Below are 24,380 nucleotides of genomic sequence, written 5' to 3' on the forward strand. Positions count from 1 at the left end.
ATGGTCTCTTGGTCAGAGACCTTAACTATTTTGATTTCCTATAGACTCAACCAGCAGTGGATCAGTTGTACAGGACTGTCTAGATATAACGGATCTTGGTTCCAAAATGGGGACCGAAAAGTAAGACCGACCCTGAACCTCAAACTTCTACAAAGCTTGACAAGTTCCCCCTTCTTTGGATGGAGTTCCTCCGCTCAGCCATTACTTCAATGGAAAAAGGTGGAGTTTCTGGCATCCACCGACATTCAGGATGCTTAGCTTCAAGTTCCTATGTTTTCCCCTCTTCAAAAATTCCTTCGCTTTCCCTTTCGCAAACAGCATTTTCAAATCACGACCTTGTCCTTCAGCCTTGCTACCGCACCCAGTGTTCGCAGGGGTTATGGCGGCTGTCATGTTCTTCTTGCACCCTAGAGGCATGGTCGTCCTGCCCTATCTGGTCAACTTTCTAGCCGCTGTTCCAGTCATTTATATCTCTTGCTATACTTAGCTAAACTTAGACAAGTTTTTTTTTTTCCCTCATTTCCAGCCCAGCAGATATTCTTTTTTGAGGATGATCCTGGAATCTTCCAGAAGGTTGGTGATTCTCTTGAGACAAGGCCGTGGCCCTTCAACAGGGAGCTTGCACACTTGTTCACTCATCCCCTCATTCCATTCGATTTGCTAGGAGGGTTGTGAGGAGAATTGGTGACAACAATGGAAGCGGTTTCCTTTGCTCCTCTCGTTTTCTGCAGGTCAATCAGGCTTTCAGAGGGTAGTCTCTGAGCTCCTTCCTCATCCAGGGGAGATTCTCCCGGTTCAATGGTTCTTAGTAACTACCAATGCCAGTCCTCTTCTCCTGATCTGTTGTGAATTCTGTGGCAGAGTTCACTCCTGTGGTCACAAGTGGTACTTCGGCTGATTCTCTCTGGGATCTTCCGTTTGTGGAGGAAAGTGGTACTGCAGCTTCTGAGTTTCCTCCCTCAGGTGATCTGGTGAGCTCGTTAGCTTCTTCTCTACTTAACTCCACCTGATGCTTTGATCCATGCTTCCTGTCAATGTTCCAGTGTAGGACTTGTTTTTTCCCTGGATCATTCCTGTGGCCTGCTGCTCTGCAAAGCTAAGTTTTGCTTATGTTATTTTGTTGCTATTTTTCAGTCCAGCTTGCTTATTTGGTTTTTTTTCGCCTGCTGGAAGCTCTGAGACGCAGAGGGACCACCTCCGTACCGTTAGTCGGTGCGGAGAGTCTTTTTGTCCCCTCTGAGTGGTTATTTATAGGTTTTTGTGCTGACCGCAAAGTTATCTTCCCTATCCTCGTTCTGTTCAGCTAGTCGGGCCTCACTTTGCTAAATCTGTTTCATCTCTATGTTTGTGTTTTCATCTTACTCAGTCATTATATGTGGGGGGCTGCCTTTTCCTTTGGGGAATTTCTCTGAGGCAAGGTAGGCTTATTTTTCTATCTTCAGGACTAGCTAGTTTCTCAGGCTGTGACGAGGCGCCTAGGTTCTGGTCAGGAGCGCTCCACGGCTACCTTTAGTGTGGTTTGATAGGATTAGGGATTGCGGTCTGCAGAGTTCCCACGTCTCAGAGCTCGTTCTATTATTTTGGGTTATTGTCAGATCACTGTATGTGCTCTGACCTCCATGTCCATTGTGATTCTGAATTACCTTTCATAACACTGATCATTGTTCTGGGGATCCGAACGGTACGGCTAGTTCTACGGCAGGTCCACTGCCTTCTCGCGGGTCACTCCATCCGTTCAGTCGGACAATCCAACGTCTGTCCCATACGTTAATCATCTTAACAGGTACCCACGGTCAGGCGTCATGGCCGAGGTACCTCACATTCTCTGTTGGGCCACGATCTATCATTTGGCGATCTCGGCACTACACATCTCAAAAGTAGAACTCTGGGTGGCCGACGCCGTCAGGGTCCGGCCTCATGTGAGTGGGAACTTCCCCCGGAAGTCTTCCATAAGATCTGTCTTCTCTGGAGCACTCCAGATGTAGGTCGGATGGCGTCCAGACTGAACGCCAATGTACTCTAGTTCATGGTTCGGCCTCGAGATCCAAAAGCCATCGCAGTGCATGCTCTGGTCCTTCCATGGTACCAGTTTGCTTCACCCCTCTTCCTCTACTTCCAAGATCTTTTCAGAAGCAGGAAGGGCCCCAGTGATCCTGGGAGATCTGCACTGACTGTCAGGTTTTTCTCGTTTGCGGAACTAGTATTTTTCCGTCTTATTGCAACAAAACTGCAAATATGGACTTCCTTGCTGGGAGTTTTCACATGTGGTTATTCCCTATCGCATACGATTAGATCTTTGGGACCTTAATGATCCTGGGAGTCTTACAGTAGACTCCTTTTAAACCGAACAGACTTTACTATCAGGGAAGTTCGCCCCTTTTTTCTCTGCGATCTCCTCATCCTGATGAGTCTTCGGAGCTAGCCGCTCTGTTCTTTGAGACCTTTTTTCCTTATTACCATCAAGGCAAGGTTGCCCTCAGGGCATCCCCGTCAATTGTTACCAAGGTGGTATTGTATTCCCACAGTTATGAGGGCATCGTTGTTCCCTCATCTCCTTTCTGCACCAGTACACATAATGGAACGGGTTCCCCATATTCTGAACGTGGTGAGTGCTCTGAGTAGGTATGTCTCGAGGACGGCTTCCTTCCGAAGGTTGGACACTTGATTTGGGATACCTCACTGTAAGAGGACGGCTTCCTGACGGTTACAGGGAGGGTTTAGCCGTTTCATCTGCCATGTTAGCTTGGTGGATTTGTTACACCATCCAGGAGTCCTTCCGTGTTACATGTCAGCCTATCTCCCTGTCTATGCATTCTTGAAGCACTATAATTCCCAGACTTCCACAGATGTGAGTCTGGGCAGCGGACTCTGCAGGCCGCGGTGGCACACCTGTAAGTACCGGTTACACAAGGCCTGAACTGATGTTGTCCCCACCCAGGGATTGCTTTGGGACGTCCCACGGTCTGTGTCCCCCAATGAGGCATAGGAGAAAAGCCGGATTACTCACCGGTAATACTCTTAGTGAGTCCACGACAGCACCCTACAGGAGAGAGGGATCCGCCCCACAGGAACAGGAAACCTACAGAAAGATAAAGGGGGGCGGTCCGCCTTTCCTCCTCAGTTTTGATTTCAGAGTACCCGGAGGACCGCCAGTATTAGGCAAAATATCATTATTTAAGTTTAAACTTATTTGCACTATATTTAGTAAGAGGAACTTTTTACTTTATTAGTATATACTATATTAACCTAGAGAGGGATGTAATAGTGCTGTCGTGGACTCACTAAAAGAGTATTACCGGTGAGTAATCCGGCTTTTTACCCCTCGCCACGACAGCACCCTACAGGAGATCTTTCAGAGACCATCACCTAGGGGGGGACCACCGTGCTGAGGACAGTCCTGCCAAAGTCTAGGTCAGAAGTAGACGATAGGTCAAGCCTATAGTGGTTATAGAAAGTAGAAGGATCTGACCAAGTTGCCGCCTTACATATGGTTTCTATTGGGACGTCTCCTCTTTCGGCCCAGGAGGATGCCATAGCTCTGGTAGAGTGTGCCGTTATGCCTTCCGGAGGGTTTTCTTTCCTCGCGGAGTAAGCCAGTGTGATAGACTCCCTGATCCACCGGGATAAGGTGCTTTTTGTGACTGCATGACCCTTCTTGTGACCCTGAAAGGATATAAACAGAGCCCTACACTGTCGCCAGCTACTGGTCCTTTCAATGTATTTTAAAACTACTCTTTTAACATCTAGAGTGTGATATTTACATTCCTCAGGAGTGGAAGGGTTACTGAAAAAGGTGGGTAGGACTATTTCTTGTGACCTATGGAATTTCTTCGCTACCTTGGGGAGATAGGAAGGGTCTAATTTAAGAATCAACTTATCCTGAAAAGTTAGCAGGAAAGGTGGATCTATAGAAAGAGCTTGGATGTCACTGATTCTCCTAGCTGAAGTCAGTGCTACCAAGAGGACTGTTTTGAGTGATAAGTATTTAATGGATACTGAATCTATTGGTTCAAATGGAGAGTCTGTTAGGGCTTGTAGAACTAAATTTAGATCCCAAGGTGGAATTCTAGGTATATTAACAGGATTTATCCTTTTACAAGCCGTGATAAATCGGGATACCCATCTATTTCCTGCAATATTATGGCCATAAAGGGCTCCTAGTGCTGATACGTGAACTTTTAACGTATTTACAGCTAAACCTAGTTCCCTCCCTTTTTGAAGGAATTCCAATATAGATTGTACCGGAATTTCTGATGTGTTGGGAGATTTATGGAACTGTAGGAATTTTTTCCAGATTTTTGTATAAATTTTTGTGGTAGAACGTTTTCTACTTTGGAGGAGTGTGTCAATTAGTCCCTCGGAAAATCCTCTTAGTTTTATCATCTGCCTCTCAAATTCCTGGCCGTCAGATGGAGATTGTCCACCTGGGGGTGGAGAAACGGACCCTGGAAGAGAAGGTTGGGTGTCGAGGGAAGGACCCAAGGGTCCGAAATCGACATGGCTTGTAGGCATGAGAACCATGGCCTTTTGGGCCAAAATGGTGCTATTAGTATAACTCTCGCTCCATCTTCCCTGATCTTCCGAATAACCTGTGGTAACAATATTATCGGTGGGAAGGCGTACGCTAGACTGTATTGCCAAGGGGTTTGGAGAGCGTCTAGAATGTCCGGATGATCTGCTAACGATAGGGAGGCAAATTTCCGGACTTGCCTGTTTTTTCTCGTGGCGAAGAGGTCTATTTGCGGATAACCCCATAGGGATACTATCCGTTGGAAGATATGATGGTTTAGACACCACTCTCCCTGCCTTAGGGTATGTCTACTTAAGAAGTCTGCCTGCTGGTTGTTTTCCCCCTTATGTGAACTGCAGTGAGGGATAATAGATGTTTTTCTGCCAAATCCAGAATTTTTCCAGCGGAAGACATCAGAGTCTCTGATTGAGTACCTCCTTGTTTGTTTATATAAGCCACTGTGGTGGTGTTGTCGGAAAGGATTCGGACGTCTTTTCCCCGGAGCTGTGGGAGAAAATGACATAAGGCGTATCTTACTGCATTTAGTTCTTTCAGATTAGATGAGTTGTGGCATTCTTCCGTGTCCCATAACCCTTGGCAAAAATCATTTCCCATATTAGCGCCCCATCCATGAGGACTGGCGTCAGTGGTTATATTATGAGATGGTGTTATTACCCATGGAACACCACTCATCAAATGGTTAGAATCCAGCCACCACGTTAAAGAAGATAAAACTTCCTGGGACAACGTTATCTTTGCATTTAAGCTAAGTAGCCGTCTTTCCTCTTGGAGGATTTGGTGCTGCAGTGTCTGGGTATGGTATTGTGCCCATTGGACTGCAGGGATACAGGAAATAAGAGATCCCAGTAATGACATGGCTCTTCTTAGGGTCATGTGAGGATTATTTATTGCTGTTGTGACTTTGTCTGATGAGTGAGATTTTTACCTGAGGGAGCAGACATTTTTGAGTTATGGAGTCTAGATGGAACCCCAGAAACGCTTGAAGTGACAGTGGAGTCAGTCTGGATTTGTCGATATTTATTATCCAACCTAGATCCTGTAGAGATGAAATTGCATGAGCTAAACGGTCAGCACACTGAGAAACTGAATTTCCGATGACTAAAAAGTCAACTAAGTAGGGCACAATTAATGTCTCTTTTTGGCGAAGATAAGCCATCACCTCTAGAATCACTTTGGTGAAAATCCTTGGTGCTGTAGAAAGGCCGAAGGGCATGGCTGCATACTGGAAATGACAAATCTTGCCTTTGGTTTCCACCGCTACCCTGAAGAACTTCTGGTATCTGTCATGAATAGGGAGATGGTAATAAGCATCTTTTAGATCAATGCCCCCCATCATACAGTTTGGAAAGAGTAGCTTTATGGTGGATTTTATAGACTCCATTTTAAATGTATTATTTTTAATAAATGAATTAAGCTTTTTGAGGTTTAGGATTGTTCTGAATGAACCATCGGGTTTGGAAATCAAGAATAGAGGAGAATAGAATCCTCTAGTCTCCTGTCCTTTCGGAACTTGGACTAAAACCCGTTTTGATAATAGGGTTTGGATTTCACTCTCAAGGGCCTCCTGTTGTGTAGGCGAGCTGAGAGATGTTATAATGTATGATTCGTGGGGAAAGCGAGAGAATTGTAATTTTATTCCATCTCTGATTATATTTAAAATCCACAAACTAGTTGTAATATTTTCCCACTGGGGAGTGAAAAATTTTAATCTGCCCCCTACTGGAATGGTTATATCCTCAGTATTTGCTTTCTTTTGGGGGGTTGGGTCTTCTGAACATGGTACCTCTTTGTTTATCTTCTTTAGGGAACCATGTTGCCGACCTGTCCGTCTGCCTTCTCTTGCCGAATGGCCTTCTCTTAAAGGCTCTCCTATAAAAGGGAATAGAGGTATCAGGAAAAGCCTTTTTCCTGTCTTTTGCCTTCTGGAGTATGTCGTCTAAGGTTTTTCCAAAGAGGAACTCACCCTCACATGGGATTGCGCATATCTTAGATTTTGATTGTGCGTCCCCTCTCCAGCTCTTCATCCATAACGCCCGTCTTGCATTGTTTACCAGACCTACGGATCTAGCTGCTAGGCGGAGAGAATCTCCAGACGCGTCCGCCATAAAGGCTGCTGCACCTCGTATTAAGGGAATAGCAGCTCGTAATTTTTCCCGTGAAATTTTATTCTCAATGCTTTGGTCTAGCTGGTCAATCCAGATGAGCATTAACCTGGCGGTACAAGTGCTCGCTATTGCTGGCTTAAATATGCCTGTAGTTGCCTCCCAGGATCTTTTAACCCCTTTCTGCCATCAGACGTACTATTCCGTCCATGTGGGGTGGGCTTTACTTCCCACGGACGGAATAGTACGTCATAGGCGATCGGCCGCGCTCACGGGGGGAGCGCCGCCGATCGCGGCCGGGTGTCAGCTGCTTATCGCAGCTGACATCCGGCACTATGTGCCAGTCACGGACCGCCCCCGGCACATTAACCCCCGGCACACCGCGATCAAACATGATCGCGATGTGCCGGCGGTGCAGGGAAGCTTCCCGCAGGGAGGGGGCTCCCTGCGGGCTTCCCTGAGACCCCCGCAGCAACGCGATGGGATCGCGTTGCTCCGGGGGTCTCTCACCTCCTCCCTGCAGAAAGTCCCAGATCCAAGATGGCCGCGGATCCGGGTCCTGCAGGGAGGGAGGTGGCTTACCAAGTGCCTGCTCAGAGCAGGCACTTGGTAACGCTGCAGTGCTGTTTGACAGATCGGTGATCTGTCAGAGTGCTATGCAAACTGGCAGATCACCGATCTGTATTGTCCCCCCTGGGACAAAGTAAAAAAGTAAAAAAAAAATTTTACAAGTGTGTAAAAAAAAAAAAAAAAAATCCTAAATAATGAAAAAAAATATATTATTCCCATAAATACATTTCTTTATCTAAATAAAAAAAAAAATAATAATAATAAAAGTACACATATTTAGTATCGCCGCGTCCGTAACGACCCGACCTATAAAACTGGCCCACTAGTTAACCCCTTCAGTAAACACCGTAAGAAAAAAAAAAAAAAAAAAGAGGCAAAAAACAACGCTTTATTATCATACCGCCGAACAAAAAGTGGAATAACACGCAATCAAAAAGACAGATATATATAACCATGGTACCGCTGAAAGCGTCATCTTGTCCCGCAAAAAATGAGCCACCATACAGCATCATCAGCGAAAAAATAAAAAAGTTATAGTCCTCAGAATAAAGCGATGCAAAAATAATTATTTTTTCTATAAAATAGTTTTTATCGTATAAAAGCGCCAAAACACAAAAAAAATGATATAAATGAGGTGTCGCTGTAATCGTACTGACCCGAAGAGTAAAACTGCTTTATCAATTTTACCAAACGCGGAACGGTATAAACGCCTCCCCCAAAAGAAATTCATGAATAGCTGGTTTTTGCTAATTCTGCCTCACAAAAATCGGAATAAAAAGCGATCAAAAAATGTCACGTGCCCGAAAGTGTTACCAATAAAAACGTCAACTCGTCCCGCAAAAAACATGACCTCACATGACTCTGTGGACTCAAATATGGAAAAATTATAGCTCTCAAAATGTGGTAACGCAAAAAATATTTTTTGCAATAAAAAGCGTCTTTCAGTGAGTGACGGCTGCCAATCATAAAAATCCGCTAAAAAACCCGCTATAAAAGTAAATCAAACTCCCCTTCATTACCCCCTTAGTTAGGGAAAAATAAAAAAAATTAAAAAAATGTATTTATTTCCATTTTCCCGTTAGGGCTAGGGTTAGGACTAGGGCTAGGGTTAGGGCTAGGGTTAGGACTAGGGCTAGGGTTAGGGCTAGGGTTAGTGCTAGGGTTAGGGCTACAGTTAGGGTTAAGGCTACATTTAGGGTTAAGGCTACAGTTAGGGTTAAGGCTACAGTTAGGGTTAAGGCTACAGTTAGGGTTGGGGCTACAGTTAGGGTTGGGGCTACAGTTAGGGTTAGGGTTTGGATTACATTTGCGGTTGGGATTAGGATTAGGGGTGTGTCTGGGTTAGAGGTGTGGTTAGGGTTACCGTTGGAATTAGGGTTAGGGGTGTGTTTGGGTTAGGGTTTCAGTTATAATTGGGGGGTTTCCACTGTTTAGACACATCAGGGGCTCTCCAAACGCGACATGGCGTCCGAACTCAATTCCAGCCAATTCTGCGTTGAAAAAGTAAAACAGTGCTCCTTCCCTTCCGAGCTCTCCCGTGTGCCCAAACAGGAGTTCACCCCAACATATGGGGTATCGGCGTACTCAGGACAAATTGGACAACTTTTGGGGTCCAATTTCTCCTGTTACCCTTGGGAAGATACAAAACTGGGGGCTAAAAAATAATATTTGTGGGAAAAAAAAGATTTTTTAATTTTCACGGCTCTGCGTTATAAACTGTAGTGAAACACTTGGGGGCTCAAAGTTCTCACAACACATCTAGATAAGTTCCTTTGGGGGTCTAGTTTCCAATATGGGGTCACTTGTGGGGAGTTTCTACAGTTTAGGTACATTAGGGGCTCTGCAAATGCAATGTGACGCCTGCAGACCATTCCATCTAAGTCTGTATTTCAAATGGCGCTCCTTCCCTTCCGAGCCTTCCCATGCGCCCAAACGGTGGTTCCCCCCCACATATGGGGTATCAGCGCACTCAGGACAAATTGGACAACAAATTTTGGGGTCCAATTTCTCCTGTTACCCTTGGGAAAATACAAAACTGGGGGCTAAAAAATAATATTTGTGGGAAAAAATTTGTTTTATTTTTACGGCTCTGCATTATAAACTTCTGTGAAGCACTTGGTGGGTCAAAGTGCTCACCACACCTCTAGATAAGTTCCTTAGGGGGTCTACTTTCCAAAATGGTGTCACTTGTGGGGGGTTTCAATGTTTAGGCACATCAGTGGCTCTCCGAACGCAACATGGCGTCCCATCTCAATTCCAGTCAATTTTGCATTAAAAAGTCAAATGGCGCTCCTTCACTTCCAAGCTCTGTCATGCGCCCAAACAGTGGTTTACCTCCACTTATGGGGTATCGGCGTACTCAGGACAAATTGTACAACAAGGTTTGGGGTCCATTTTCTCCTGTAACTCTTGGCAAAATAAAACAAATTGGAGCTGAAGTAAATTTTTTGTGAAAAAAAGTTAAATGTTAATTTTTATTTAAACATTCCAAAAATTCCTGTGAAACACCTGAAGGGTTAATAAACTTCTTGAATGTGGTTTTGAGAACCTTGAGGGGTGCAGCTTTTAGAATGGTGTCACACTTGGGTATTTTCTATCATATAGACCCCTCAAAATGACTTCAAATGAGATGTGGTCCCTAAAATAAAATGGTGTTGTAAAAATGAGAAATTGCTGGTCAACTTTTAACCCTTATAACTCCCTAACAAAAAAAAAATTTTGGTTCCAAAATTGTGCTGATGTAAAGTAGACATGTGGGAAATGTTATTTATTAAGTATTTTGTGTGACATATCTCTGTGATTTAATTGCATAAAAATTCAAAGTTGGAAAATTGCAAAATTTTCAAAATTTTCACCATGTTTCCGTTTTTTTCACAAATAAACGCAGGTACTATCAAAGAAATTTTACCACTATCATGAAGTACAATATGTCATGAGAAAACAATGTCAGAATCACCGGGATCCGTTGAAGCGTTCCAGAGTTATAACCTCATAAAGGGACAGTGGTCAGAATTGTAAAAATTGGCCCGGTCCATAACGTGCAAACCACCCTTGGGGGTAAAGGGGTTAAGGGACGACTCGGCTTTGCGATCTAGAGGGTCTGAGAGTAACCCCGCGTCTTCAACAGGCAATGTGGACGGCTTAGAGGTAGAGGCAACAGCTGCGTCAACCTTAGGGATTTTGGTCCACGTAAGTAACTCATAGTCACTAAACGGGTATTTCCGTTTTGACGCAGAGGGCAAAAAACTTCTCTGATCTTGCTTCTCCCACTCTCTTTTTATTAATGCTTTCACTGCTGGAATGACTGGAAAGCATTTTCTTTTCCTCTCCGCCAAACCCGCAAACATTATATCCTGCGTGGTTTGTGCGCCCTTTGTCTCCTCACACCCCATAGTGTCTCTTATTGATTTCACTAGATTATCCACACTATCTAAGGGGAAACATGAACGTCCCTAAATTTCTGAAGATGATGATGATGATGAGGCTATAGAGATATCTGAGAGTACGGCTTGTTCACTATCAGAGTCTGATGAAGGTGTTGGCTTTTTGGATTTACTTTTTTGTGGTTTATCCTGTGACATAGCCTTTAACTCCTCTCTTATAATTTCTGCTATACAATCTTTGCAGAGTTTTTTGGGGTATGAGTCTGGTAGGGGCTGGCTACATAAGGCGCATTCCTTATGTTTGGTTTTTTGTCGTTTTTTGGCCTGATCAAGATAAGACATAGCGAGAGGAGGAGAAAGAGAGAGAAAGGAGGGGAGACTGCGTCAGCTTAATAGGCAGAGTTATAAACTCACCCAGTGAAGCTTTTTATTGCCGGATCAGACGGCCGAGATCCTTTGGATTTATCCACCGTGTCGCTCTTTCGACCGGCATCTGATGATCCTCTGCTGGAGTGGTCCTTGGAGGGAACTGGGTCTCCTGCTGCAGGATCCATGGCACCTGGAGATGACATCTTGCATCGCAGGTAACAGTGGTTAGCCAGTTTAAATAGAGCGCCATTTTATTTTTTTTTAGCGGTACTGCGCATGCGCGAAGTCGCGCTACCCCCACCGCTGATCTCGGCCTGCTTAGCCCGGAAGTTTAGCATCTACTTCCGGGGTGAACTCACTAATGGCGGTCAGCGCGCGCGGAGCGGCCTCCAGTCCCCGGACCGCCATGCAGGAAGCTCCTCTCACTCACCCCTTCTGCCGGGCGAGGAACTCCCACGCTGAAGCCGCCGCATAATGCAGATGCCGGGCGGCTTTCTCCGGACCCGGCCATCTGTATGCCTCCCAGACGAGGAGGGAGCCGTCTAGCGGAACTCCCCCGACGCTGCTTCCAGGCTGCAGCCCCTGCCGTTCCGAAGAGACTGCACAGGCGGCGTGCATGCCCAGGTATATCTGTAGCTTCCAGAGTCCTGTCGTTCCCGCAGGAACAGGAAACCTAAACTGAGGAGGAAAGGCGGACCGCCCCCTTTATCTTTCTGTAGGTTTCCTGTTCCTGTGGGGCGGATCCCTCTCTCCTGTAGGGTGCTGTCGTGGCGAGGGGTAAAATAGGGATTTTTGTGTACTCACCGTAAAATCCTTTTCTCCGAGCCATTCATTGGGTGACACAGCTTCCACCCTATTATTAGCTTGTGCTTGTTTTAGAATTTGGTATGCTATACGCTCATATATAATGTGACATGCTATACGCTCATGTGGTGTTATTGATCTCCTACTGCTTTTGCACTGAACTGGTTAGTTGAGAGCCAGCAGGAGGGTGTATACTGCAGGGGAGGAGCTAACTTTCTGTGTATCACTTAGTGTCAGCCTCTTAGTGGCAGCAGCATACACCCACGGTCTGTGTCCCCCAATGAATGGCTCGGAGAAAAGGATTTTACGGTGAGTACACAAAAATCCTTTGCTTATTTAAAAAAAAAAAAAAAAAAAGTTAGGATTTTTTTTTCACCACTTAGATAAAAAATAACCTAGACATGTTTGGTGTCTATGATCTCGTAATGACCTGGAGAATCGTAATGGTAGGTCAGTTTTAGCATTTAGTGAACCTAGCAAAATAGCCAAACAAAAAACATGCATGGGATTGCACTTTTTTTGTAATTTCACCGCACTTGGAATTTTTTTCCCCATTTTCTAGTACAAGACATGGTAAAACCAATGATGTCGTTCAAAAGTACAACACATCCCGCAAAAAATAATCTCTCACATGACCATATTGACGAAAAATAAAAAAGTTATGGTTCTAGGAAGGAGGGGAGCGAAAACGAACACAGAAAAAGCAAAATCCCGTGGTCATGAAGAGGTTAAGGGAACTGTTTGACTCTCTTATTAAGCAAAGTCCACGTCTTACTCTATGGATTGGTTGGGTTAGGGTTTCTCTGGAAATGACTGAGTCGCCCTCACACAGAGCACTGATAAGTTGACGTTTTAGGTATTCTTGCATGTCAAACCCATGCTGGAAGTGAGCTGCCAGAACCTACACTAAGACCTTCAGATTAGGGCACATTTCTTAATAAAATTGTAATATAGGTTTCCCCATAAATATTTAGTCTTGGATCAGTTTTCAATTAACCCCTTAATGACCACCAATGCCTTTTTTAACTGACCTGAGATATAAGAGACTAGCATCCCCATACAGGTGACAATCCAGCAGCTGTCGGCTGTCCACTATAGCAGACAACTTGCTACATTAGCCAGATCAGTGTTGGCAACGTCCAAATCTGCTTAACCCCTTAGATGCTGCTGTCAATAGTGACTACATCATATAAATGGTTCAGTGTGGGGGCTCCCTCTTTATCCCAATTGGTGCGCTCAGATCATGATTGTGTGGTCCTGATGTTTGCCATGGCAATTCACAACCAATTAGCGGCCTTAGTCTGACAGCTGTAGTAATCAGTTCAGAAGTTAGCGGCATTTAGGTGGTAAAAATACACATTTTCATTTGTCATGCCACTTTGCATTAATTCCTGTAAAGCACCTGAAGGGTTAATAAACTACCTGACAGCAGTTTTCAGTATGTGAGGGGGTGCTGTTTTTAAAATGGTATCATGTTTGAGGGTTTCCCAATATATGAGACCCCTAAAGCAAACATGGATAGGTCCCTAAAAAAATAAATGTTGTAAATTTCCTTGAAAAAATGAAAAATTACTGCTACATTTTTATACCTCCTAAAATGCTAACAAAATAAAATAACGTTTTACAAATGGTACTGATGTAAAGCAGACATGTGGGAAATGTTATTTATTAATGTTTGTGTGTGGTGGGACTATCTGGATTAAAGGGATAATCATTCAAATTTTGAAAATTACAAATTTTTTAACATTTTTCTCAAATCTTTGATATTTTTTTATAAGTAAACACAAAACATATTGACCTAAATTTACCATTATCATAAAGTATAATGTGTCACGAAAAAACAATCTCAAAATCACTGGGATTTGTTGAAGCATTCCAGAGTTATTACAACATAAAGTGACACTGGTCAGATTTCAAAAATTTGGCTCCGTCACTAAGGGATTAAAACCATAAACAAAAAAAAATGCTCTTATCTATATCGTTACTTATGTCACTACTTGTATTCTTTTGTTTCACAAGATATCCAAATATAAGTGCTGGTAGCCACACATGCTCAGTAGTAAGTCGCACCACTTTTTGCCTCTCTTGTACACCGATAGTGTAAGATCGATAAATATTTGTACAAGAAGCCAGTAAGAATTGGTGAACAAGGAGCGGCATCTTGCCAGCACCAGACAAATTAGGTGGACGTTCTGAGAGAATCAAAGGAACACTAGGGACGCCATAACTACTAATGGCAATGTCGCTAAACCCGTTTTATTAAAGGATTCTAGTGAAAAATTACAATTTTTGAATAACGAGTAAATTCATATTTAATTGTTGGTAAGTAACCTTTATATTAATGAATGCTTTAGAGGTCAGTACAAATTCTACAATATGTATATGCCTTTTATATTCCATTCCAGGTAATCCGCCACTTTCCAACCCCTATGGAGATCCTAATTTATCGCAGCCTATAATGCCACTTCAGCAAAATGTGGCAGAGTTGTTGTTCGTGAAAACCAGTTATGTAAAGAAAATCATTGAGGACTGCAGTAACTCTGAAGAGACCATCAAACTTCTACGATTTTGTTGCTGGGAGAATCCACAGTTCTCCTCCACAGTTCTTAGTGAATTGCTGTGGCAGGTGAGAATCCAATGGCCTTATGTACCACTGGGAAATGATTGGAGCCGCTTTGATTAAGGCATGGGTTGTTAGGCGAATAAGTTAAAGCAGGGGTGGGGAAACTCAGGTCCGCTATCCATTTATGGCCTCCAATGACCTTCTCTCCAGCCCCCCAGTCAGATTTCTGGGGACCTCAGTGCTTGGGCCGGCATTTGTGTGTTTTAATAGCCACTGACCTTTAGTGAAGCATTAACTACAGAATGCTGAGACACCTGCAGTTAATGATTACGTCCTGACACCAGTGCCAGCGTCAAGCCTTACTTTGTAGGTGGAGTTAGCGCACACTTTTTATGGCACCCAAAGGATAGTATAAATATCTAAATGGTCCTTGGCAGAATAAAGGTTCCCCACCCCTGGTTTACAAGGTAGATCAGTCCTTCAGCCTGTGTCTACACTCTGTCTCTGTTACATTAGGACACATGATTAAATATTAAAATCAGGCATACTGATACAGGCCAAAAATGTTCATTGTGGTGTCCTTGAGTGTACTTCCTTTTTCTCATGACTGTAGATGGTTTTCATATTTCTATCAACCCTTTGTCAACAGCTATTCAGGTCTTGTAAGAGGGTGTTATCTGTCCTATGACTAACGTTTCCCCAACTCTTCTATAGGTAGCATATTCTTACACCTATGAGCTTAGACCCTACTTGGATTTGTTACTCCAGATCTTGTTGATTGAGGACTCCTGGCAGACCCATAGGTGAGCTCCTTTATTAAGGGTTTGTGACCATATTAAGTAATACAACGTCTTGTTAATCTGTTTTTTTGCTTTGTGAACCTCATCACTGATGACCTTTTCTGTCTTTAGGATTCATAATGCACTTAAAGGAATACCGGATGACAGAGATGGTTTGTTTGATACCATCCAGCGCTCGAAGAACCACTATCAGAAGAGAGCTTATCAGTGCATAAAGTGTATGGTGGCTCTCTTCAGTAACTGTTCTGTCGCTTACCAAATACTGCAGGTAAGGAGGACTTGTCATTTACTAGAACTGGTCGTGGAATATGAACCACGTTACATGCGTTTACTGTTATTCCATTTGGGGAACTGTACAAAAGTAAGATATGCATGTGTCATAATACAAAGAGTTAAAGTTGTATAAGGGAACACGTAGTTACTAAAAACGAAAAAAATGTTTAACTCTTTGGATTATGACACATGCATATCTATTTCTGATATCTACTATCTATATCCTGACTATATATTGGTGAGAAATACTATTTCCCTATTCATAAAGCATTATAATGTATATGTACTGTTATTGTACACTTTTTTGTTCTCATTCTTTTCACTACTCTAGAGTAATGGAGATTTGAAAAGAAAATGGACTTGGGCAGTGGAATGGTTGGGAGATGAGTTGGAGCGGCGACCTTATACTGGCAATCCTCAGTATACCTACAACAACTGGTCACCACCAGTACAAAGCAATGAAACCTCAAATGGCTACTTTTTAGAGAGGTCCCACAGTGCTAGGATGACTCTTGCGAAGGCCTGTGAGCTCTGTCCGGAAGAGGTAATCGTTGTAAGCTAAACTTTTTTATTCCTTATCCTTTTGCTACTAGATGCAATACATTTTGAAACTAAAGCTTAAACGTTTGTTTAATCCTTCAATTAATTAGAAAATGGTCCCAAACAGCAGATTTCATATTAAATTAGACTTGAAGTGAAGAAGGCAACATTTCAGCCCTTTAATTCATGTCTCGTTCCTTGTCAGCATGACACATGTACAGGGTCAAAATTGTGCTGTATTTGTTCAGCATGGTTAGAGAGTTGTTAAATCCTAAAGTACACATTAAAAGATACTTTGCAACGTTTCTGATCAGAGAAAGCCGCACATTTTTTTTCCTGCTAAACTGATCTTTCATAATAAAAAGTACTGTGCAGGCAAAAAAAAAAAATATTTACAAGTTCAAAGAAACCAAAAGATTCTTAACATTCACATGTTTTATTGTGAATATTTAGTTACAATTAGTATTGAGATGTGAAAGCTGAGCTTTGATTGGTTGCTATGGGCAACCAAGCCAGCTTTGCTATTGAACAGTTTTTAAATGTCTCCCACATTGTGTGCACTTTTAGGTAGTGAAATCATGACAGATTTTACATGTAAAGTTTTGTTTTTTTGTCTTTTTTTTTTTTTGCTGGCACTCTACAATGGAGAAGTTATAAGGGTATTTCAGGAGAAGTTGCAACAAAATGTCTGTCTCTAGGTCCTCACTCCATAGACTCTTATAAGCATCATCTGAAATCCCATCTTAGTAATGAGAAAATCTGTCTTCACTGAATTTGGGCTTTACATATTTTACCCACGAATTGAGAGGGAAAGGTCAATCTAGAAATAATCAAATTTTGCCTATTTTCATGCATACTATTGACTTATGAAATAAAAATTAAAACAACGATTACACTTTAAGGACATCTGTTAAAACTGAATGCTATTGCTACTTTTTTGACCAGGATACTGTTACCCCATTTATAAAGTGGTCCTATGTCCCTTCCTTCCCTTTTAGGGGGACGCACTTAGTATACTGGTTGGCGTTTAAGGCAAAGTTTGACTACAGTAATACTACCAAGGAATTTGTTTCACGCCAAAGACTCAGGCTTCATTTCTGAGAATGTGGTACAAAGCTGATGTTAACAATATGGGTCTACAATGAAAGCAGCTCCATATTATTGCCAAATAAACTGCACAGAGTCTTACCCCCTTTAGTCCAGGGAATATGTTTGCTTGAAATATGAGTACTTCTGAATCCAGCAAAGCTTCTCGAGTTTATATTAAGTACTACTAACTCTACTAACTTTCTACCAATAACACTTGACATTTTGAGTTTCTATCTGTATTTTGGCACCTTGGTATTCAGGCACGTATGTTTTTTGTGTTATTTTATTGGAATACTTAGCCTGTTAACGCCATTAATATATCTGCAGTGGTTCCCACCTTTTGGCTTATTCTGGCTGCAGACATCTGCTTTCTGATATTTTCATATACTTATGATGCATTAAAAATCAATACTGGTATTGGAAAAAAAAGACCCAATATAAGAAAGCAAGTACAGCTAGAGAATTGAAAACAAGGTTCATTAAAACATAATATATAGTGGGCTTCAGAAGAAGGTGCAGCATAATATATATAAACCAAAATCTTTTCAATCTAAGTTTGTAAACTTTCATATGTAAAATACGACTCTTGCAAACTTTATAGGAGCCAGATGACCAAGATGCTCCTGAGGAACATGAGTCCTCCCCTCCAGAAGATGCCCCATTGTATCCCCATTCACCCGGTTCTCAGTATCAGCAGGTATAAGATGAACTTCTATTTCTTTCTTTTTTTTTTTTTTTACTGATGTTCTACCCCAGGTATAGTACATCCTGGTGTTTGATGTCACGTTTCAATGAAACAAGCCGCTTATTCTAATGTAAACATCTAATTAGCTTTTAAGGATGGAACTAAAGTTTGTAAATGACAAGATATTAAAATATCTCCTGACCTCTGACATTATTTTTAGGTCTGCAGGATTGGACACATCCTACAGTCATGCTTTAGATTCAACTTACATACTTTGTTATATTCCCGTAAGACTGACCTTTATCACAAAAATGTGGCAAAATCACATTGAAATGTGTGTTTGTAGAAAAATATGCATTTGAAGCACCACACAACTATTAGCGTTCATCTGGCTGTCCCATAAATTACTTTGTCCATCTTTTTAGTCTCCTGCTATTAGGCAAGTGAAAGGCTCGTGCTACTGAAGTAGATATTATGTATACTAATACATAGGGTATGGATTGTTTATTGCTGTGCATGTGTTGGATGCTTTGGCATGAATGTTTGACATTTGTAAGATTTTGCTGTGATAACACAAAGCTGATTTACTGTCCTTTAACATGAGTGCCTTCAATTTTCTGAAGGTAGAACTCACCCATGTTTTGCAGTGTTAATTTATTAACCAGTATATCCCAAAATCGTGTACCCATATGAAAGTGTAGTTAGTTAATGCATCTACAGTGGTGCTCGAAAGTTTGTCCCTTCAGAATTTTCAGTATTTCCACACAAGTCCTAATTGGAGATGGAGAACCAAATCAAATAAATGACCCAGAAGTATTAAAATGTCATATTTCTATACAGAAAAATGAACCAATATCACGTCTGAGTGGCAAGTGTGTGAAATTTTTAATTTTACCTTCCAATTATGTGATGTCACCCTTCTGGTGTTTTCAAATCAGGTGTTTAAAGAACAGGGATTTAACACCTGTTTGTACATGCCATGATGCAGTTCCACAAAGGAGATTTCTGAGGACCTCAGAAGAACTGTTGTTCATTAGGCCAGAAAAGGTTGCAAAACATCTCTTAAGTTTGGACTCAGCCAATTCATAGACAGATTTATTTACAAATGGAGGTAATTCAAGACGGTTACTACTCTCTCTAGGAGTGGTTATTAGACAGAGCAATTTAAGATCAAGATGTCTAATCATCCCAAAGTCACAAAAGGAAACCAAAGTAGCCTCTAAACGGCTAAAGGCCATATACATTAATGTTCATGAGTCCACCATCAGGACCCTGAACTACAATAGTGTGCGTGGCAAGGAGAAAGCAATTACACTCCAAAAAGAATACTGGCTGTAATTTGCTGAATATCATCTGGAAGGCTGTGGACAGATGAGACCAAAATACAGCTTTTTGGTTTAAGTAAGAAGCATTATGTTTACAGAAAAAAGTAAACCTACACTGCAGCATAAAAACCCTCATCTGTGAGACACCATGGTAGTAACATCATAGTTTGGACCAGTTTTTCTGCATCTGCTATTACTGCTTTCCTCATTGATGAAACGATAAATTAACATTTTCTCTGGCAATTGCTGAAAAATTCAGGACATCTGCCCCTGAGCTGAAACTCAGGGGCATGAAGATCATGCAGCAAGACAGTGACCCAATGTGAGCAGACTACTAAAGGAAAATTTTAAAAGTTTTGGAATGGCCATGTCAATGTCCTGACCTTAATCCTGTAGAAATTTTTGGTGGGTTTTCTCCCATGAGCTGCTCGCTTCATGCACTTAAACAACAGAACATAGTCCAAGCTGTTTTGTATAGATGAATGGGCTAAAATTTCCCCCAAAGTTAATGTTCTGTACTAATCAATTACTGAAAACATTTATTTATTTTTAGTTATGAGCACAAGTGCTTGTTACTAGAGTTTGCCTGTGGTGCTTGGGTATGCAGATTATCGCAGGTGCTTGAGTGACATGTTCTTGGGTCTCTGTGGCTGTTTAGCAGCCGTGGAACATGTGGCTGGGGGAACTCCCTACATGTCACTCAAGTACCCGCGATACTTTGCATACCCGAGCACCCTTTGCTATCTCGTGTAACGAGTACTTGTACCTCATAACTATTATGCTTTGGTTTTATATCCCATCAAATTCCGCAGTGCTTTTCAGACATGGGCATCACTGTCCCCATTGGCACTCACAATCCAAAGACCTACTGAATCCCATACAAACTCCTTGCAGGTGTTGTCCTTGGGTGGGATTTGATCTCTGAAACCCAGTGCTGCAAAGCATCTTCAGTGCTTCCCATTTAGATGGTTATTCCTGCTATAATGAGGTAACGCCAGGTACTGAAAAAACTTTCACTTTGGTCATTCAGACATGTGATATTGGCTCACTTTCCTCAATTAAAAAAAGTCTTCATTTTGTTTTATTCTCTATCTACTTTTAGGACTTGTGTGAAAGTCTGATGTAGTTTTATGTCAAATTTTATGTGGAAATATGGAAAATTCTAAATGTTCACAATCCTTCATATACCACTGCATAGGTGTCTGTGTTTCCAGGTATAAAAGTATGATACAACTGATACCCTTTTAATATTGTGGAATATAAATTCCATCTAGCTGTTTTATGCACTAGACCCCCAAGTTCTTTGACCTTTTACTTTGAAGCACTTCTATCAAAGTTTTTATCCTCTTTATAATATGGTGAGTGCAATATATTTAGCATTGTGTACTTATAATTCATTTTGTTCTTCTAATCTACTCTATAATTGTCTAAGGGTCACTTCCGTCTTTCTCTGTCTGTCTCGGAAACCCCAAGTCACTGATTGGTCGCGGCAAAACGGCCACGAACAATCAGCGATGGGCACAGTCCGGCGGCGAAATGGCCGCTCCCTACTCCCCTGCAGCCAGCGCCCGCTCCATACTCCCCTCCAGTCAGCGCTCACACAGGGTTAATGGCAGCCTTAACGGACCGCGTTATGCCGCGGTGTAACGCAGTCCGTTAACGCTGCTATTAACCCTGTGTGACCAACTTTTTACTATTTATGCTGCCTACGTGTGCTGTGTTTATATACTACATCTCTGTGCTATAAACTATGTGGGCTGTGCTATATACTACGTGGCTGGGCATTATACTACGTGTGTGCTATATACTATGTGGGCTGTGTTAGATACTGCGTGGGCAGTGTTATATAATAATAATAATAATCTTTATTTTTATATAGCGCTAACATATTCCGCAGCGCTTTACAGTTTGCACACATTATCATCACTGTCCCCTGTGGGGCTCACAATCTAAATTCCCTATCAGTATGTCTTTGGAATGTGGGAGGAAACCGGAGTGCCCGGAGGAAACCCACGCAAACACGGAGAGAACATACAAACTCTTTGCTGATGTTGTCCTGAGTGGGATTAGAACCCAGGACTCCAGCGCTGCAAGGCTGCTGTGCTAACCACTGCGCCACCGTGCTGCCCAAATACTATATATATATATATATATATATATATATATATATATATATATATATATATATATATATATATATATATATATATATATTACATCTCTGTGCTATATACTACGTAGCTGGGCTATATACTACGTGGGCTGTGTTATATACTACGTGGGCTGTTATATACTACGTGGGCTGTATGCTACTTGGCTGTGCTATATTTCTTTGCTGTATCTGTGCATCATGAATCGTGGTATGTGTTAAAGAGAGGGGGGGGGGGGGGGGGGCGGCACTGAGACTTTTCGCCCGGGGCCCTCAAAAACCTGGAGCCGGCCCTGGCTTCACTGATTGGTCACGATCGGCCGCGAACAATCAGCGACAGGCGCAGTCCACCTGCGAATTGGCGCGGAATTTGGACCATGCTTCGCTAATTGGTCGCGGCCGGCTGAATCCTGTGTATAAATTGCATTATGCTGAAAACTTCATAAATAAACTCCATACATATTCTAGAATACCCGGTGCATTAGAATCGGGCCACCATCTAGTGGAAAATAAAAGAATTAACTGAATAGGTCTAAGACCTCACAATAGACTACCTGAATCCTAAGCTCTATGTAGAAACAGGAAGTCTCTCTTCCCTGTGTGGGTCATCCCCCTCTTAAACTTCTGGCCCAGCTGCTGATCCTCTTTCTGCCAGGGACTTCTGCAGTGACTTAGGACTCATACAGAGAAAATGGACCTCCTGTTTCTACATAGAGCTTAGAAGGATTCAGCTAGTCTGTTTTAATCTTGTAATGTCATAGACCGAATGGGAAAGAATAATTATCTTTGTAGAAAGGCAAAATGAGCAATTGTAAGTACACAGTGCAAGATAATGGCTGCAATTTATTAAGAGGATAAAAACTTTTATTGGAGTGCTTCTTTAATGGCAACTACACATACTCTGATATCTTCGCACAAGACCTGTTACTCCCCAAATTGTTCAGGAGATGGTGCATATTACCTTCCTTGTTCTAACCCAACTTTCTACGATGTCTTGACTTGAGATTACGAGAACCGTTTAAATGGATCTGAACTTGGTAGAGGTTGCGATAGAGCAGAGAGGTAGTGGTCTAGATTAAAGCTGTTTTTTGTTTTTAATTTGGAGAGCGGTTAGGTATGTATATTGTATGCACTTTGTTTTTGTATAAGTATGCTTAAAAAAATGTAACCTGTAACTTTTTTGTTTCCATAAATTTTTACCATTTTCTAGAATAACCATTTGCATGGACAACCATATACTGGCCCAGCAGCACATCACATGAACAATCCTCAAAGGACAGGCCAACGAGCACAAGAAGAATTTGAAGGCAGTGAAGAAGCCCCCCTAATTCAGACAAAAGATTAGTGAAACTTAGTCATTTTACTTAACTCCTCCAAGACTGTGCACCCAGGCCTTACAGTCCAACCTTCCTTTGTGTCTGGCTAATATTTAAAACTAGAAGAGAAAAAAACTATTCCTAATCAACTTGGAGTGGAGAGTCTATTCACTGTCTTATCTGCAGAAACTTGCTGTCAATATATAACCCGCCTGCAGTGGAAAGTGTATAGTGTTTTTGTAATAAAAGGCCTGATGCTAATGTGTAAATGGCAAAGGTGTATATAGTATATTAATGTTTGACTGTTAATTCTTAAGCAAGACTTTTTTTTTTCTTTTAATTTGGGGCTCGACAAGATACAGATTTACAAAAAAAAAAGAAAAAAAAAAGGAAAACACAAAATCTCTGGGAAAAAAAACTAAACTTTAGTTTCTTGAACTATGTGCTCTGCTCAACGAGAATTTTTTTTTTTCTGCCTCAAGGCAGTTGAATTTTGACGGCAAATAAAAAGCAAAACCTTTCCACGCCAAAACACAGAAATAGTTCATTGTTAACATCTGGCAACCAAGATGGTTTTCCTCTGAGCAACGTTGATGGATGGTAAACTTTAAATGTTTCTAGTGGATGTGGATAAGTGATCATCTTTGTTTCTAGCGTTCCTTCATTGCCTTCTCCATACTCATAATAGTTTAAATATTTGAAGATTCTTATTGCTGTAACATATAGCATGGCTTCACATCAGGCTAGTGTAGCCAGACATTGGTGTTTGGGAGGGATAATGAGGACTAATGCCATGATCTACAAACAGTTGCACTCTTCAGGGCTTTTTTTTTTTTCTTTTTTGTTGTGTGTATTTTCTTAGACCTCGATTATTAAGTGGACAGAGAAATTAGAGATAAATTGCACATGTGCCCATTTGTAATATTTGAGAATTGCCTGTGAATATGATACATAAGACTTAGGTTTCAATAATTAACACAGGATGGTATGGGGGAGATCAAATATGCAAATAATCACTATGCCAGGACCTCTGAAGCATAGTAGAGATGGTATTTTGTGTGCTTGTTTTGTTCCTTTTTGGTAAAGCTTATTTAAGACACTTGTCTGGCACTTTTCCCTTCTACTGCATCTCAATAAAGTGAAGGCCTGTGACATTCTATGAATACCACTGCCTGGGTAAAAATTGGTGGTATTTGCTCAGCGTACAACATTTCTACTTGAAATTAGTTTTTTTGTTTTGTAGTCCTTAATTGGCTCCATGAGAAATATTTAACGTAAAGCAGGGACTGAACATAAGAACTACTGGCTAGTCATACACATTTTTGTTTCTTTGGAGGTAGCGCGAGTTCCAAGCTAAAAATATTTTACTAACTTCAAGCAAAGCAGTAAATACTGTATTTAAGCGAAAAATTTGGTAACTTGAATGTGTGTATTTTTTATTTTTTTTTTGGACCTGTCTAAAAACCAAATACTCCCTGCAAACCAGATACAGCCCATCCTATAATATTTAAATATTTTGCTGTTTTATTTTATAGAAATTATTTTGCTGAATTCACAAATAGAATTTGATTTAAGAAGAAATCCTGTTGTGTGTTTTTTTTTCTTATTGCACAAACATAATTGTATCATAGTTCAGTGCCGAATATTATGTTCGATATATTTATATTTATTTTTTCAGAACAATCATCCCATATAATAGATTTGCAATAGCGTTCTTTTATACATTTACCTGTCGGGTTAGTGTATTACATGTACCTATATATAAACCTGGACTCTACTCATAGCAATAATATATAATAAGCAAGGTGGGTGGGTGCATTGAAACTTATTTTGTTTTTTTCCTATGGTATATTTATTTTCTGTAATTTTTTTTCCAACTAA

General features: G+C 41.5%; 1 protein-coding gene across 6 annotated transcripts in view; it reads left to right on the forward strand.

Moving 5' to 3' along the window:
- USP9X (ubiquitin specific peptidase 9 X-linked) overlaps positions 1 to 24,080 on the forward strand; it is a 241,980-nt gene extending 217,900 nt beyond the window's left edge. For 3 of the 6 annotated variants that reach the window (XM_069761633.1, XM_069761631.1, XM_069761635.1), the window contains exons 40-45: positions 14,165 to 14,385; positions 15,037 to 15,125; positions 15,234 to 15,390; positions 15,727 to 15,939; positions 17,626 to 17,721; positions 22,394 to 24,080. In XM_069761633.1, coding sequence (XP_069617734.1) covers positions 14,165 to 14,385; positions 15,037 to 15,125; positions 15,234 to 15,390; positions 15,727 to 15,939; positions 17,626 to 17,721; positions 22,394 to 22,528 — 911 coding nt within the window. In that variant the 3' untranslated portion in view covers positions 22,529 to 24,080. Of the gene's footprint in view, positions 1 to 14,164; positions 14,386 to 15,036; positions 15,126 to 15,233; positions 15,391 to 15,726; positions 15,949 to 17,625; positions 17,722 to 22,393 lie in introns of all 6 variants that reach the window. The other 3 variants (XM_069761629.1, XM_069761632.1, XM_069761630.1) reach the window with 1 other exon arrangement.
- Positions 24,081 to 24,380: the final 300 nt, after the last annotated feature.

The sequence above is a fragment of the Ranitomeya imitator genome, chromosome 3 (assembly GCF_032444005.1).
Source record: "Ranitomeya imitator isolate aRanImi1 chromosome 3, aRanImi1.pri, whole genome shotgun sequence".
Classification (NCBI taxonomy): Eukaryota; Metazoa; Chordata; class Amphibia; order Anura; family Dendrobatidae; genus Ranitomeya; species Ranitomeya imitator.